The sequence below is a fragment of the Epargyreus clarus genome, unplaced genomic scaffold, assembly GCF_041222505.1.
Source record: "Epargyreus clarus isolate Ecla_fem2 unplaced genomic scaffold, WU_Ecla_fem_2.2 ptg000003l, whole genome shotgun sequence".
NCBI lineage: Eukaryota > Metazoa > Arthropoda > Insecta > Lepidoptera > Hesperiidae > Epargyreus > Epargyreus clarus.
Window position 1 is genome coordinate 352,844 of NW_027332211.1, and position 18,395 is coordinate 371,238.

At 34.9% G+C, this 18,395-nt stretch overlaps 1 protein-coding gene across 1 annotated transcript in view; it reads left to right on the forward strand.

Annotated features, from left to right (window-relative positions):
• The window catches only part of LOC140749310 (cell adhesion molecule Dscam2), a 206,061-nt gene that overhangs the window by 139,036 nt on the left and 48,630 nt on the right, over nt 1-18,395 (forward strand). The window contains exon 5 of the mRNA XM_073082405.1: nt 12,395-12,556. Coding sequence (XP_072938506.1) covers nt 12,395-12,556 — 162 coding nt within the window. The remainder of the gene's footprint in view (nt 1-12,394; nt 12,557-18,395) is intronic.

Here is an 18,395-nt window from a genome sequence, read left to right on the forward strand (position 1 = left end):
TCAGCTGGGGTGGAAATCTTCGGAATACCCACTTTGTATACAAAGCCTTGATATGGGCGAACAGAATAGGATGTGAAAAATTCTAATCACAATGGTAAATATTGTATTGTATAACAATCCATTGTTGGATGTACAGGATGTTATGCGAATATTTATATTTTAAATGATGTGGATGGATAAAGTTTAGGTCATTTGTTTAGGTAGAATACGGCTCGCGTAACAAAAATAATGTATATTTCATTATATATCTTAAGTAGCTTTAAAGTTGAACCAAATAATAATAACTATATCTTAAAAAAAAAATTTTAATTAAGCTAGTTTAACTACTCCCATTACAAGTTTACAATTCACTGATTTTAATTATATTCATCGTATCCTTTTAACCAAGGTCTTGTCCCTTCCTTGAAAACAATGGACGTATGTTTATAATTAATCCTCTTTATTATAATTTTATATCCTCTGTTCAAATTAAAACAATGGAAAATAATTTTAACAAAACAAATTTATCATTATTTATTTTACATTAAAGAAGCCTAAATATATTATTGAATACATTATTCTATATTCAAAATTATTTTGTAAACACATAAAATACGCTCTACTTAACAATCGCAACAACGAAATCTCTGAAAGAATTCGGCTCGTTACATTTTTTTTTCTCCTAGAAAGATCCTTACTAGTTATAAAGTTGAAAAGTCGTTTGAAATCGACAGGTTGAGGAATGCCTATCTACTACTTGTGGAAGTCACTTTTACACATAAAAAAATGCTGTGACAAAAAATTGTTAATGGTCAATTTTACATTTCAGATATTGTTACTTTATAATTCAGACCAAATAAACAGTTTCACACTATTTCAACTACATGTATAAACAAAATAAATATAGTTCAAGAAACTAAAAAACACGCTTTTATGATAAAATCAACTGATAAAATCAACAAGTATCTATTACGGTTTAAGAGTTATGTTGATAAGGACAGTGGTACAAAATTATTAAAATCGTGTATTGTCATCGGTTTTTGATATTTTTTCAAAATTTTGAATTAAACTGAACGTTCAAAGTGGATAGAAATCGGGTTCAAAGATTCCGTTACTCTGTTACGTACATAAATACATACATACAACCCAAGCTAATAAAAGCGTGTTAAAAAATACATGGGTATACAGTACAAGAACCGTGGAAAAACAAAATTATCGATAATTTATTACATAAGATAAAGTATTTTTTATCAATTTGCCTCCGATTAGTTTGTCATGATGCAAACATTCAATACTTATTAGAAACGCCAGACTTGTGGTAATTCCGGGCGCTCTTCTACTCGACGCGTATCAAGCACGGGCGCTTTGCGAAGCGATATCTCAATGGTCCTCCACCGCCTTTTAGCCCGCAATCGTCTCGAAACAATGGACCCCCATAGGGCAGCCACACAAAACACCCCGCGATTATGATTCGGTTGCTCTTTGTATACCCACCCACCGGAGCTAAACGCTTGTATACGTGCATTGGCTTGTAGCTCTCTTTAATATTAAAATTCCTATTTCACTCTGAAATGCATACGTGGCCGTTATTTCTCCTGTGTTGGACTGGCGAAACCTTTGTAAGCGGCTTGGCTAAAATCTGACGTAGTTTCATTTTGGTATTTCTCAAGGATTATAATTGGATCTTGTGCTGTTTTACCAAATGCTCATACGCAAGTTTATGTTATTATTTTAACTAAGATACTTTATAAAATATTCTGTGTAAATGGTCTCCAAAGTCACACATGTACCTTATTATTTTTTATCTATATGAATATTTCCATGCATCACAGGGGCCTGATATTATGATATCACTTGCCATTAAGTCTACAAAATGCTACAATATTCTACTAACAGTATAATATACTAATACCATTCTTATAATTATCAATTAAAATTCATTGTGAAATAGCAAAATGTCGTCATTTCTGAGTAAACGCTTCCTTCCAAATAATTCGCACCACAATTTGAGTTTCTTTCAAATGATTCCTTTGGCGGCTAATTATGAGAGACAAAGACGCCTTTTGCAAATTACCAAGTCAACTTCGAAATGTCGATTCCATTTAGAATTGTTAATCAAATATTTCCATTCCTTCTTTGTTGTTATTTTATAATTCTAAGTTGAATATTTTGGAATTATCAAAGTATTGTGATATTTTAGTGATTTCTAATAAGAAATTATAGCGTAAATATACGCTACATTTTTTGCCAATTTTGCGACATTTGCCAATGTTGTGTAATCATAATTATTAACAGATCAGAAAAATCCATAATATCAAGTAAATTAAAATACTGCCATTTGATGTAGACGTATAAATCTAAAAGCGAAAAGGCTGTAGTTATAAAAGAGCTTGCTAATCAAGAGGATAACGTTAAAACTGAACAATTACATGAAGTGCGCGCGTCGAACGCTGCGACAAAAGGCATTGATGGCTGTAGGGCTTACTAGAAGAGCTGAAGGGGCGAGATTGCTGAGGTTGCAGGCGACGGCGTCAAGTGATCAGCACGTCCTTGATTACTAAATTTTACAATAGCTGCTAAATTGACAGATTTATTCATTGTCTCCCCTTTGAGGACCACCGGCATTAGGTTTTTCTTTTTAAGTACTTTTATAAAAGTCAAAGTGAATTTCATTTAGTACAAATATTTTGTTTTTTTGTTAGTATTGAAAATGCCTACAATTTGTACAAGTTATTAATAATTATTTTCATATTAATTAAGCATTAAACAATTAATTTAATCCATTTTTTCTGTTATTACAGGCCATAAGAAAGTCTGTACTAAATTTTTTCGTTTATTATTCATTTCCGTTTGAGCCATAATGAAAAATCTTTTAAACCACCTGAAAGATTGCGCTGGTGGTTGCCAAAACTTTATCAATATTGTATCGTTCATCTACAATAGCAACGTTATGAGCTAAAGTTAATAGAATAATAAAGTTCCCCAACTTACGTCTCGCTTTTATGTATAAACTTTTATATATTTTGCTCCTTTCATTTTCCACTCCGTTAACTACTAGTCAACTAGTTAGCGACTTGTTTATTTGTCATTTTAACTCACTGATAACGCTTAACAGTTACGTTAAAGTTTTTTAGAAGTATTTGGTAGTATTGTTTTTATTATTTTTCCAAATTGAGAGATGTGTTATGGTTTGGCAAAATTGAAATAAGTAATTTAACATAATAAGGTAACAAAGCCTAAATGGTAAAACCACAATTATATTTTTCTAGCTAGTTACAGATGATAGTAGGCGGTGTAGGCTCAATGTAACTGCTTCATACCTACTTTAATTTTGTTATGTATATTTTCGATTAAAAAATTCAACACAAATCACTTGCTCCAAAGTGGTTAGAAAAGGAAATAAGTAATTTTTCACTTTTTTCCGCTCAAGAAGTTTATGCAAGTGGAATGTTTAAGTTCCTTAAAAACATATTATGCTAAGGTGGAAAGCAACAGCTGCGGCGCATTACGACTTTCCGAGTAATTAGCTCTCCGCGAACCGCGGCCGGTCCAAGTCCTTCACAGTATACCTCCTATACCTTTATACATGTAGTATTTGAATGCAATAAATCCCTACCTATGTCAATGTTTAAGTTTTGTAAACCATACATTTTTTATTGCACTGGGTAATAAGTTGGCTGATACAAAATTTTTGTACCGCCCAACAAAGGTAAACATAGAGCGATTTGGTTGACCGTTCCCTCATATGTAGACTCATTCAATCGGATCATAAATGTATGAGAAATATGTGGTCATTGTAAATTATTATCATTATGCATTATTAATTGCTTTAGTCTTTGCATGTTTATCGAAAAGTAATAAAAATCAAAATGACTCTGTGAATGAAGTAAAGCGCTTAAAGATAAATAACATCAAACACATAACACTGCCCATATATAAGCAAGCTTATATCATGCTGTGTCGTTATGTCGGTAATGAGAGATCGAATCGATATTTGAAATCTGAATGCATTGGGAACTTTAACGTTGCATGGAAACAGGTCATATCGTGACACATTCATGTTCCGTACATTACGAGGTAATTTCGTTCTCTAAAGCTGCGAGTCTTATTATTGCACATGGGCCTAACATGAATCAGGCTGGCCTATAATAGCTGCCAGCTGCTTCAATGGTCAATCCAAAAGAATTATGTAAATTATTTTAAGCACAATGTTAAAACAAAATTCAGTGCAATTTATAGTTCTTTTCAAATTTTAACACGTCACGGTCACCATACATCGGCCTGTCATGCAGCAAGTTCAAGATGTGATACCTAGATTGGCAAATATCTATAAATATTTTAGACAACTATCCACGTGTGTCTATGGCATCCATAGTATCTGGAATCCTACATAAAGCGTTTTAATAACGTAACTGTCGTGCTATTAAAGTTGACGCTAATATTACCCGTTGAAAATGTGAAATCGCGCTTTGTTGCTAAATATGTGTTGTTTCCTTTTTTAAGCCACACTGTGCTATGGGTGCCGTGTTCAATATATACTATATTGACAAAACAGATCCTTTCATTTGAAAGGAAAACACGTTTTTAATTTAGCGCAATTTATACGACAAACAGAGCAAAATTGGAACTCACGAAAAATAAAGTGATTATTTCAAGATGGCGTTCCTGATTCCATCATTTTGTCCGGGAAATGAGGAATTCGATTCGCATGAAAATAAATTACTTGAAGCCGATTACGAGGAAATGACTATTAGGAAAATATCTATTAGCTCAAATATTGACCTTTCTACGAGTTTTCTAATAAAATAGACGCTTAAAGTATTTAGTTATTCATTTTGTAGTTAATTATAAAAGTAAACGATCGTCGACTAATACTAATCGAAAGTGTAAATGTAGATAAATTATGTATATTGCTTACTTTTTACTTATAGGGAGAGACCAGTACACAGCAGAAAAAAATTAAATGAGTTGTAACCACGGTGACGAATTTGGCCACAAATGAATTTTATTTTAATAAAATTCACTTTATGGCCAAATTCGTATTTACCGGACAGACAAATTAAAAGACAGTCCATATTATATCATAGTCAGATACATAAATGTAAGATTAAATTACGCCGTACTATTTGAACCTCACATATTATCGATAAAATCATCTAAGAAATTGCGTAGTAATTGCTGTATATACGCATAATACGATGCGAATATATGCAAGGATTATAGGATTTTTTCCCTTTGGGAGGTTGGTTAAAAAAGTGCTATGACTCCAATTTTCAAAACATGTGAAGGTAGCTAAAACATTTTAAAGTCGATTTTTCCCCTGCGGCCATTTTCGCCCGTAGCGCTTATTACATATCGGGTTGTCCCACTGCCAATAACCGAGCGATATGCGATTTTATGCGAAATACTATGATTTGGGATAGTGAAGAGGCCGATCTATACGTTTGTGTACATGAAATTTTTTGTATGAGATTTGTATGTTTTGAATATTTATCCTAATTTGATTTCTTAATTTTTGTTATAAATATTTTGTTATGATAGTAATGAATGATTTCATGTGACATAATCCCTGATATTTAGAATTGAAATAAGTATTTTAGCAATAACATTAATTTAACAATGTAATATTGAAAAGACACATCATCTTATCATTATGATACACTTGAAGTAGCAAGCATTGCATCAGCAAATTCCAGAAATGCACATAGTATACTATGCGAATGCGAAACGTTTCAGCGTGTTGACTCCTAGTATAACTTTGTTAGCTTTGCACTTAAAGGTTACGCTTATGATTTGGTACGTAAATTTATTTTTGAGGTTGAAGACTTCTTTAGCGTTTAGTGTTTAACTGCGTCAGGACACGTGGCCTGATCGTAAGACGGCAAATGAAATTGCAAAATTTTTTAACAAAAACATACAATCGATTTCTATGTCACTATAAAGTAAAAAATAATTCAAATAAATGTTGGTTTACAACATATTTCTGAAGTCGGCTGAAGGAGTTATAGGATAATATAAACGAACTTGCAGGATTAATCACGATATATTACTTGGAATCTGTACACTACATTATACATACACTTGACAGACAGACTGATCAAATCAAAGAGTGACACATAGATATATTTAAAAGTAAATTAATTTACATTGAGTTTATATATGTATCTTCAACATCGGCGCTCATTAGTATTAGTATTAGACACGCTGTTTACATCGTTATCCAACGAAATATATTGAACGCCGTGAGTAAAAAAAATGTTTCATCCTTTTTAGTGATGACATACTAACATTTATATAAATACAATATAAAATTGTATAAACGTGATCTGCCGCGCCCTGCTCGCTTAGTTTTATATTGTCATATATGTTCCAACGTAACCTTACTAAATAGTCAATGATGAACTGGCTTTTCAATTTCATTAGAACCTACACCAAATATCTTCAAACACAACTCAATTATTCCCATCGGTTGAGGAGTTATTTTTTTTTTATAATATAGGAGTAGCAGACGAGCATGCAGTCCACCTGATGGTAAGTGGCTTCTGCCGCCCATGGACATCCGTAATCAACCCCAGATAGGATAAGATGCGCCGCTACCCCTGAGGACTAAGCTGGAATGCCTCGGAAAAGTCTGTCTCCCTTACCACACCCTTCGAACCAGAACACAGCAGCGCCTAACACTGCTGCTATTAGGTAAAAATAGGTGTGGCGGTGGTGCCACCGGAGGCGAACCACACAGAGTTCTACCACCTTCAAATCTCCGAATTTTGTCTCCGAGCCACATTATCAGACCCTTAAATAGTCAATGATGAACTGGCTTTGTAATTTCGTTAGAACCTTCACCAAATATCTTCAAACACAACTCAATTATTCCCAATTCCTTAGAACTATTATTTCATTAGAACCTACACCAAATATCTTCAAACAAAACTCAATTATACCCCTCGGTTGAGGCGTTACATATTTTGTCTCCAGAACCCACTCTGGTCCTCATTATATTTTAATGGGAGTAACTTGTAGCAATTGTACACACACGAAATTAAAGGCATTAAAATAGGTTCATAAACGGCGAAGTTATGGCTGTTATGTTTACATGGGTGGAAGAGTTCCCCTCATTTTCTCCAGAACCCATCGATGGATCCTAACCATATGTAAATGCGTCCAAATTCCAGCTCGTCTCTATACAATAAAAAAAGAATTAATAAAATCGGTCCACTAACGGCGGAGTAATTCGTGTACATACATAAAAAAAAGATACCGGACGAATTGATAACCACCTCCTTTTCGAATTCGGTTAAAAAGTCAATATAACATCCGGTGTCATCACATAAATAATGTGTGTAATAAATGGGTGTCAGTTCCATTTTTATTGCAGTGAAAACCTCTTTAGCGGCGTTGTGCACTTTTTTATTTTATTTCTTTATTCAAGTTAGGTTTCGAAAGATTTCACTTCTGCCGGCACTCCCGGAATGCAACTCGTTGATTTTTTTACTAACACCAGTTATTTTTATTATCGCTTCACTCTTTACGCGGTAAAGGTATGCACACTCCCTTACCAGCTAAAGTTGCCACAGTTCATTTACCGCCATCGGTGACAGGGGAAATCATTCCGCGGATGTTCTCTTAATTATTCATGGCCGGTTAGAGCGGCTGCGGATGTGTCATTGCCATCACAACGTGCGTTGGGAATGATTGTAACATCGATCTTGATGCATAATTCATAATTAATTTAATAAGAAAATAGCTAAAAAAATGGTGCGTCTTGTCACAAAAAATTGAACTTGAGTAGCTTTTTTTTGTAACTGAAAACAGTGAAGGGGTATGCAGCTCAGATAAAATTAACATTGGGTTTAGTGTTAGTAAGTGTACTGGTATGGTCAAAAAAATAGAGTCTTGTTGCTACCCTAGAGCCCTAAACAGTAATGCCCAAGTTAATCCCAGTTTTTTAATGTAAACAAAAATACATCAAACGAATCATTTCCCACTTTTAGATTGAGTATATTCATCGTCAACGCATTACTGTCTCACTGCTGAGCAGAGGTGTGAGAGGGACTCGGAGTGAGAGGGACCAGGTCCACCGCGTTGAAAAATTGCGAATTCGCAGACTTCACCCAACTTTGAGAACTTTTTTAAAACTCTCTGGTATTTTAATTTTCTCACGATGTTTCCTTTACCGTTATAGCAAGTGATAATAAATTTATAACGCGCACATAACTTTAAAATTTTATGGCATGGCATCATGCATGGCTTCGAACCTCGGACTCCCCGATTGGGAGGCCAAGTTTCAACCACTAGCCTACCTTTCACTTCACGAGCTCATTCAAATTAATCAAATGCCCCGTTCAATGCTTCTGCACAATGACCACAATTCGTCGAAGCCGGTGACAGGGGAAATCAGTCCACGGATGTTCGTTACTCTATTGGCATTATGTGTGGCCCTCGGGACTGCCTCGTCACTACTGTAATACTATTGGTCGGGAAACGTTTTATTAATTCAGATTTTATGTTAGTCTCGTGTGACAATTATGTTCGATATTACAGTTTATAAGCGATACTACGGTATTGGACGGTATACAGACTACTACGGATGGCAACTATATATTACACACTCTATGAAAAATTGGTATGTATAAGTGCTGTAGCATATTATCATTCAGCATAGTTTTTAGGTGATGCTTCTAATACTATGCAGCTAAACCAGATGTAGTACCGCCACTTCAAACGGTGAAACCTTGGAAACCTATTTGTTCTTCGTTCGCATTTCAGTCAAAAATGTCGACTTGAACGAAAATTTCTAACCAAAAATAGGTTGCAGCTGCCTTACCATTAAAGGTTGTCATCATTAGCTACAAATTGTAATTTGAAAATATAACTTGTACATATATTTGTAAGTATTTAGAGAGAAAGAGAGAGAAAATGGATCCTTTGTGACTGTCGTAGCATAAATGATTTCCTGTTCCTCGCTCGCATGTAAGTTTCAAACTATTGTTCTCTGTATGTGACTTGAAATATTTGTACAAGATTAGCATATAGAGTAGAGTAAGTATTATATATTATACTATAGGTTGGTACTGATATCATGGCGTTACACTGCTATAAAATTGTGAGGATAAACGATCATTATTCCCATGGGACTTTCCTCTCAATTTAGGAATGTTTAAAACATTGAAGCCCCACCTTGAAGTATCAATGCAAGAGCAAAGAAATGTACGTTGGTTGCTTCTAAACCTATAAGGGTAAATATAAATAATTTTTTTTACATAGTAACGGACAACCATTCGTTGATAAAAATCAAGAATTCGTCGTAAAACGAAAGCACATAGGAAATCCGAATTGTAGATTACTTACAAATTCGTAACTCATATGGATCTTTGTATGGATGTCTTGTCAGAATGACTCTATCCTCCGTTGTACATACGGGTCAATAACATTTTATAAATGCGTTGTAAGTAAAAGCATCACGCAAGAAGTATTTTTTCAATAATAAAAAATAGCCTGTCTTTTAAATTTATTATTCAAGTCAATATAATTAAAGTAAGAACGAAAGTGCTGACCAGATACAACTCTATATGTAGCAACAAGGGAAATTCTTAGTCAGCATCTTCGGGAACGATAAAACTATGTTTCGTAGAAAAAATAATTATTTACCCTAAAGTCTCAGAGAGGGTCACGCTAAGTAACCAAGCCCCAAGTTATACGAGCGGCCTAGACTTGTTTAGTTCAGACAATGTCCCTAATCCAAGGATTCTGGGGAATGGCTATGAACGCACGTACTCTATACACAAGCGGCTATAGTACAAGGTATACAAGCGCCCTGATCCACGTTGTAGTTCTAACCCAATTCTGAGCCTGAGACACGAAGCCTATAATTAATTACGCCTACAGATGATGCGTGAAGGGCGATATAATGTGTAATCATATTGTTTATTTTGAAAATAGTTTAACATAATTTATGTAAAAAAGTACCGGTAGTTGCAACCCTCTTCTACACCACAGTTGGTCTCTTCCTAACTGAAAAAGTGTACTTCAAAACTCTTTACGTAGAACCTCTTTTACTTTACTGGAACTTCATTCCTATCTGGGGTTGATTACTGGTTTCAATGAACGGCAATGACCATTTACTATCCGAGAGATGGCACACTTGCTTGTGACTCCTATTTTATGAAAAAGCAACCTTAGCGTCTACATAGCTATGAAAGCAACTCTTAGAGTAAGCCCAATACCGCTCATGATTTGTAGGATCGGAAATACACCAGCGGTCTATTTATTCATCTAGAGTGTTGTGTGACAGTTATGTTGATTTTGAGTTTAGCACGTTCCATCTGAGTTGTCGGGTAGACCTATTGTCTGTATAACTCCGTATATATTTACTGTATTTAAGCTTAGCAAATATATAGACTACAATAGAAAGCATTTAACATATCAATTATTCCATTTTCAATGAAGTACAAAAATGGTGTAAATGTTATAGTCAAAGTCCGATACACAGTCTCTTCGCGGAAGGACTGGTTTATCCTAGGTTTGGCCAAAGCCATCAGGCAATCCCCGAAATACATTTCAATTTCGCCCTTTGCCTGAAGTATTTTTAGTCAAACCCAGGAGCTCCTAACTTTTCAGTCAAACGTCGAAAGTAAATTATTCTGTTTCGGTTTTGGCCTAGTCAATCCTAGAAGCGACTGCAAAACTCGGTCAAACGTTGATCTGAACATGTTTAAACAGGTTCATAATGTCTCTCGCGGTGTTCCGACCGATTGTTTTGTCATTTCATGTTCGTTCATTGAGCGTGCGGGCGTGTAATTGTGTAAAATTGAAGATGAGTGAGGTTAGGTTAGGTTAGGTTAGGTTTTTTTAAATTATTAAAACAATAAACATCAAAATTTTAAAAATGTTATTTTTTTATACCTAATCTTACAAACTAACCTCCGTATATTCCAAAGCATTTATTTATTTATTTTATACTTTATTGCACATCGTACAAAAGGTGGGCCTAATGCCACACGGCATTCTCTCAAAGCATCTCAAATATAAAAGTGAAAATCACGTAAGCTGACCAATCAGGTGTCAGAACTGGCAGAGTTAAGCGGTTCTTAAGACTTGAAAGCTGCTTAAATGATAAAATGCTTCCAAATATACGAAGATAAGACACTTCATACCTATATCGGAGTTTGACTCGTCAAACCCCGATTCAATAAAATTGTGTTTTGACGTTTGCCTGACCAAATTAGTCTCTCCCAGGTTTGACGAAAATTGTTTAGTCAAAGGCCGAAAATTTACATTTGTTTGGGCTTTGACTAAGTCATTCAGTCTGACCTGAGGATTGACCAGTCCAACCTAGGAGCGCCGGAGCTTCGGAGTTTGCCTATAACATAAATATTAAATAAATTCTCTGCAGCTGATACCCTTGTACACGTTTTATGTGTGATAAAAATTGTATTTTAGTACGAATTTCCAATGTTTGTAAATCGAGTGAAACATAAAAGATTTATCGGCGTTTACGGTTCTATGAAAATGAATCAAAGGCTCGGTACAGTTGAAAACATTTAAACACATTACATCGCCATATTGAACATCCTTTGATATGCTTTTCTGGTTTTTATTGGCACATATGAAAGATTTTTCATTAGATATACTCGTACCTATAAACCAAGTGTTTTAACAAAATACTTCCTTGTCGTCGAGTAATAATCTATCAATTCTATTTCTCTTCAATTTATGTCTAGAATATTTCTGGTACTCCTATTGTATATAGGTGTCTCCTAGCATAGGCTATTGGTTTAAGCGCATAATGAATCTCACTATACTATTACAGATTGGTGGTAAGATTTTCTCGAATACTCCTTAAATACCTACAGACACTACAAAATGTATTAAACCACTGTTAATATAAACATTCTGACCTTATTACATCATTATAGTAGAGAAACAGTACACACTACTCATACGAGCTTCGTAATCCCACGTAACACCTCCAGTTCGGAGATACGGCACCATGTGATTAATTACACAACGGTAGATGGGGAGGGTGACACAATCTGACAACTATGTTATTACTCGGTAATTCTATGTGTAGGATTCGGATAGGAAATCATAGAAGAAAAAGGCTAATGTTATAAGAATAACGTTCATTAATGCGTGTTACGTAAACACTAAAAACCATGAATGAATCTATTAAAATTGCTCATAATAACCATTAAAAGTGCGCTTAGTTTGTCGAATGCAAGTCGATTTCACATAAGTCCAAAAGTATTAGGTATGGAAAATAAGTTAAAAATTAGACTTGATTACCTTGGATTTCAAACCGAACCTCCGGCGTGTATGCCTCCGGCGTGATTTCACCTCCTAGGTTATTACCGCTGCTATTTGGAAATCCCTGTTTTTAATATCGATAGGATAGTAATATGATGTTTCTTTTCAGTAATGGATGTCCCATGGGAGGTGCGAGTGCAACCGACGCACGGAGTGGCGGGAGGCACGGCTCTCCTCACTTGCGCAGCGTCAGCATCGGTCCGCTCCCACGTCAGCGTCACCAGGTGGTTCCGGGACGGGGCTGTACTCTCTCCTATGTCCGGGGACGCTGGTGAGTTATACAGCTATTGAATACAGTTGACAAAACTAAGGTATATGCATACGAGTAAATAATATCATTATAAAGAATACCTATTCTATATATCTTTGTAGACTTGTGACATTAGCTTGAGGTAATTTCAGTAACTAATAAAAAGTTCGAGCTTGCAACAACAAAAGAAGTAGAAAAAGTCCCATGGACATAACACTTATAAAAATTATATTCGCAAACACTTCTTATACCTGATTCTCATTTATAATGAATTCTTTGTAAAACTATTGAGATAATTTTAAAGCTGATTCAATATCAATTAAGCAATTTATAAATAACTGATAAGGATCAATGAATATCCAAATCAAGTACAGGCCACATAATAATATGGTCTGGAGAGTTGCCAATTCTATACGGAGCTTATAAAATCGAAATTAATTTCACTCCAGAGTTGGTCGACTCTCGATTATTGCCTTTTGCGACTGCGAAAATTAAGAATTGTGCCTTTTCTCGAGGGCGAAAATTAAGAATTTCTCCACAAAGCGGCTGTCCGCGACAGAAACAAGAGAGTCGACGTTCTTTATGAGTTCTAATTCCCTCGATTAGACGAAGGAAATTCGATTACCGGTTTCATCTCGAAATGACGACGGACCCAGCTTCGATCTGCGAATTCTACGTTTCAATGTAAAGCGAATTTGAACTAGACGAGACGGTAACGATTCCTTTATTTTCTTCATCATCCCACAGATGTCGGACTTTATAGATATTGTAAACTTATAATTTTGTAGTATTTCGCTGCAGTAATTCTATTCTCATTTTCTAATCTTTTCTATTTCCTACGATTATTGGAAGATATTGTAATACTGTTAATAGTTGATAGATATTTTTGTAATAATTTCCAACCTAAAAGCATATCATGAATACAAATCATTCGGGATAATTTCGTTTTACGTCAAAACATCCGATAAATTTCTCTAGAGCCAAAATTGTTTTTTCCGCAAAGTGGCTGTCGATGACATGTATAAGAGGACTGTTCTTTATAAATTTTAATTCTCAGGATTAGACGAAGGAAATTCCATTACCATTTGCTTTCTGAGGACCTCCAAGCTATTCCGATATATCTTTTGACATGGTGATCTCAATAGGAAGTACGGTAAACAAATATATATATTGGCTCGACTTGGCGGAGGCACTGCCGTGCCTCCTGATAACTTAAAATAAATTAAAGCTTTAGATAAAAATAGATGTAAAAAATAATGACGATCGAAGTACCATATCCAGAAGTTACCATACCATCTAAATAAGATTTGGTCGCTTTCAATAGCCGCCCGTGCAGATTGGAAAGATGAATTTTGTTTCCTGTACTGGGTATAGCCAGGAATTTATTGGTATCACATGAACAGTGAACATATTTTGCTTATTTATCCAATAAGTGTGATTCAAATCATCTCCTCCTAAGTTCAAGGCTGGGATTTGTATGAAATTAGGGTCCTCACTAGTACCTTTTGCTCACTGAAAATTTTAATTAATCCCAGTTATTTCATTAAAATTAAATAAATCATAATCGTGACGTGCCCGCATCCTCTCCGTATCACGAACAATAAAAACCAACGAACAATTGCGTCGAAGTTCATTTTTGGCTCGACGTTTTTTGTTCGTTAATCGCCAATTTTTCCGCCTGACCTTTGTAATTACCCTCAGATCCGAGATTATCACTTTTTCACTTCTTCCTTTGTTTTTACTATTGATTGTAAAGTTATTAAGAGGGGGAACTCATATACATTTTGAACAAAGTAAATGTTCATCGTGTAGTTTTTTAATTAATGAAAAATTAATAGCAAATGAACATGTTCACTTGATAGTAAATGTCAAGTCGTCCATGGATCAAGGGCAAAGTAAACAAGTAGTAAGTGTAATCAAGGGCAAATAAGATTTGCCAATAGTGATTAATAAGGGTTACCATAGATATCCACGTTATCTGTGGATAGTGGAATAATTTGGAACACTTTGGTTTTTTCCTTTTCCATGAAATGAAAATGCAACTGCACAATATCTTAGGTTTAACTTCAATTGTAACGGTAGGTAGTGAAATGCCTTGTCCCTGTATTTCCGGGACTAGAATAGGGCTACGGTATCCCCTGCCTGTCGTAAGAGGCGACTAAAAGGGGGCTTCCGGGGTTGCGGGCGGCAAGAGTGGGAGCTCGAACCGTCCAGTAAGCGACCCCGGGAAGGACGGCGGTATGTGTGGTCGCATACTGTCGTGAACACAAGATGGTTTGGGAGGAGCGAAAACTGCTCTCCCAGGGCAGAGCCCGATCGGGGCATCGCGCTTGGAGGACTCCAGTTGTGTTTCGTCGGAGATCCCGGAGTTCTCCAACAAGCGATGAGGACGGCCGATGGGGGGGTTTTAGTGCGCTTAAAATCCCACATAACTCGACGTCGCACCCACGTCGTCGGGTACCTTTTGAAGGTTTCCCCCTCGATAAAAAAAACGATAAAAAAAAAGGTAGTAAAATGCCTAGATAAAATAGGCAATTATCGCTTTATACGATTATTATCTAGTATCTTGTATTTTATAAGATAAGGTTTTAGATGGTCATGTGCAAAAATAATAGAGATACGTGCTAACTAAAAATTTAAAGCCGAATCATAAAAGACAGGTGTAAAGAATCCCTGAATTAATATTTTTTGTTGAAAAATCTCGCCATTTTTATTCTAGCTTGTATATAAGAGTGCGCCTCTGGCCTGAACTTTGTGTATTATCCGTTTTCCAATTTGCCACTTTGTTCGTAAAAACACTGCTTGGCTGGTGCTTTGCAAAATTGTCTCTGCTTGCTTGTAAATCTGGGTTAGTTGTGACAAGGTCGCGTTAGACGGAATATAAGAGAACAATTTCAGATAATTTTCCACGGCTCTTTTTGAATGTAAAATTCATTGTAATAAATTGAAAGTAATACATAAGTATTCATTTCTCAAATTGGATTTTCTTCAAAATAAAGTTTCCTTCACATTAGCGAAGTCTCTGCTAATATATATGTATATATATATTAAAAATATATTAAAAAAATAAAAGTCTATAGATGATTGTTATAATGAAACAACTTGAAATACATATTCATGGATACATTCATCATTATTATTTATCTTTTTTATTAAAAAAGGCCTTATGTTGATAACTCTTTATCGAACGTTACATTTCTTCTATTTTTCTAAAATATTGACCTAATAAGGTCAATCAAAGGTCCTATTCTGACCTCAGAATGAAGTGTCTAAGCTTCATGAGTTTTGTGATGAAATATATTCTATAACTACCTACATGATCTTATTCCCACATGTCAAGCGTCTTACACTAATCCGCAAATCTCGCGTCGCGGGATCACCGACAATGGGGGATAATTGAAGTGTTCCCTGAATTTGTAATAGCTACCCTGCTCGTAGGAATGTGTTTGCTTATTAGATCATTCCAATGAATTTGGTACATAATCTGTTATGTCTATAATTATTAATATTTTGTAGTACATTTCTCGGAAATCCTTTAATAACAAAACTAACACCGAAATATATACCGACCAAACCCAAAATAATTATCGGATCTTTGTTCCTGGAAAAGTTTAGATTTCAAATGTGCTAGAACTAGAGATGGGCAGAGGGTTTAAACCCAATGGGTGGATACGGGTTTAAACCGGGTATTTTGGGTGAAATAGGGTTTAAACCCAAATAAACACCCAAACAGCGGGTGTAAACTATTGTCATTCATATTTTTATCTTCTTCGTGTAATATCATTTTTAAAATAATATTGTAAACAATTCACTAAATATGCACTCTAAAAGCACATATTTCATTTAACTACGCTGTTATATTCCATTCGGATGTGTTACATTTGGGTTGCAATTTTCGAAGACCCAATTATATTTTATAGATGTCAATGATTAGTGTAAAGGGCTTAGTGAACAGTTAAATCCTAATTTGTGGAGTCCCAACTGTTGTCCCTCGGCCGCCATCTTGACAAAAGAGGCACAAAGCGTTTTTACGCTCTACCAGGCAAACTATTTGTCGCACAGAAATTTAGTAAGAACAATTATGGTTTCAAATTGATTTATCTATAATTTTAGTTCTATAACTTTTTGTCGTTAAACCAAAAATAACAAAGATAATAACAATAATAGATTAAACTTTGGGAAGACTTTTTTTTTACTTTTTTCTACTTAATTTACAGAAAATGACATTGAAACATTTTGATAGAGGAGTTTTTATAGTCCGGTCAATTTAGACATAAAAATAGTAATCAAATAACATAAAGCTAAATTTCCGTAGAGACCTTGGGTTTACCATCACAAGTAAAGTTCCAAAAGTCCTCATCGATGTGTGTGTCGGCACTTATTCGGGGTCAAACGTCACAATTTTCGGGTTTCTGGATTTTTCTCGAAATAAAATTATCTATAAAATAATGTTTATATTTTTTTTTCTTAAAGCTATAATTATTAAGATATTAAGATACGTAAGAATTACATTTTACATTATATGCCCATATTCCCACACCACCTGTGCAATAGTATACGAGAGGTATACTTATTTGTTTCGTCAAACAAATAGTAATTAAAAAGGTAATAAAAATAGATGAACCCCTAAAAATGTAATATTTAAAAATGTAAAAACATTAGAAATACAGTAAAAACCTATAGTATATCTATTAAATAAGCATTTGAACTATTTTAAAAGCTTTGTGTAGATTTTATTAACTCATTTTATAAACACCCAAATAAATACCCAGTGGGAGGAAATAAACGGGTATTTATTGGGTTTAAACCCTGCACAGGGTTTAAACCGGGTTCTTTGCCCATCTCTAGCTAGAACCCTCTGTGTATGTTATTAGGCAACACGTGTGTGACCGACCTCAGGAAGGTCTCTGATTAACTTGGGGGATCCTACTTCTATAATATTAAAAAGTATTTACATCAATATAAAAAAAAAATTGTAACTCGTTTTACCAATCGCCATTTTCTTATCAAGTTTAAGTAGCAAACACGTTAAATATGTGTTAATAATAATATGATGTAAGAAGTGACCAATGCTCGTAGCCATCTGACATCATATCCAACTGGAATTGAATTGGTCGATCACAGGGCCACAGATACGTTGATATGCGGCCTGTTATGCGGCAGAAATATATTGATTAAGATAGCATTGTAGATTATTGTTCAGGTCTCATATAGATGTGAGGACAGGGCGCGCGCAGCAGTCAGACACAAGAGCGGTTACAACCGGCATATAATCCTATAGATTACTACAACAACAAGCGAAGTGTAGTGAGCGTTGAATGTATAATACGATCTGACGAGGGTAGTGTGCCCGTGATAGTTCGCGTACAAGGTCAGTCGAGCGGTGAAATTTACCCGATTCCACTTAAATTTAGGGATCAAATTTGGGGATCAGGGACCGAAGCAGTTTGAAGGGTACGTTTAAAATTTCAGTGAATATTGAATAGTCAAATGTTATTAGATTCATCAAAATATTGGACCAACAACCAAATACTCTAACTTCGACGGGTTTTCAGAATTTTGCAAAACGTGTTATCGGCTAAAAACACGATCCAGATTCCTTTCAGGTCCGTTCTGCACCTGAGTATTTGCATACAGGTTTTTGGATATAAATAATAAATAACTATATTTTCATAAGGTCATGCACGAAACTCAGTACTAGTTATAACCTTTTTTATTAAGAATTATTTTATTTTTAAGAATTATAAGAAGTTAATAGAACTGATAAACAAATTTATGATAAATAAGAAAGAACTATCACTGATAATGGTAATGGCTCTGAAAAATTAAATCGAGACAAGTTTTATCTCGATTTAATTTA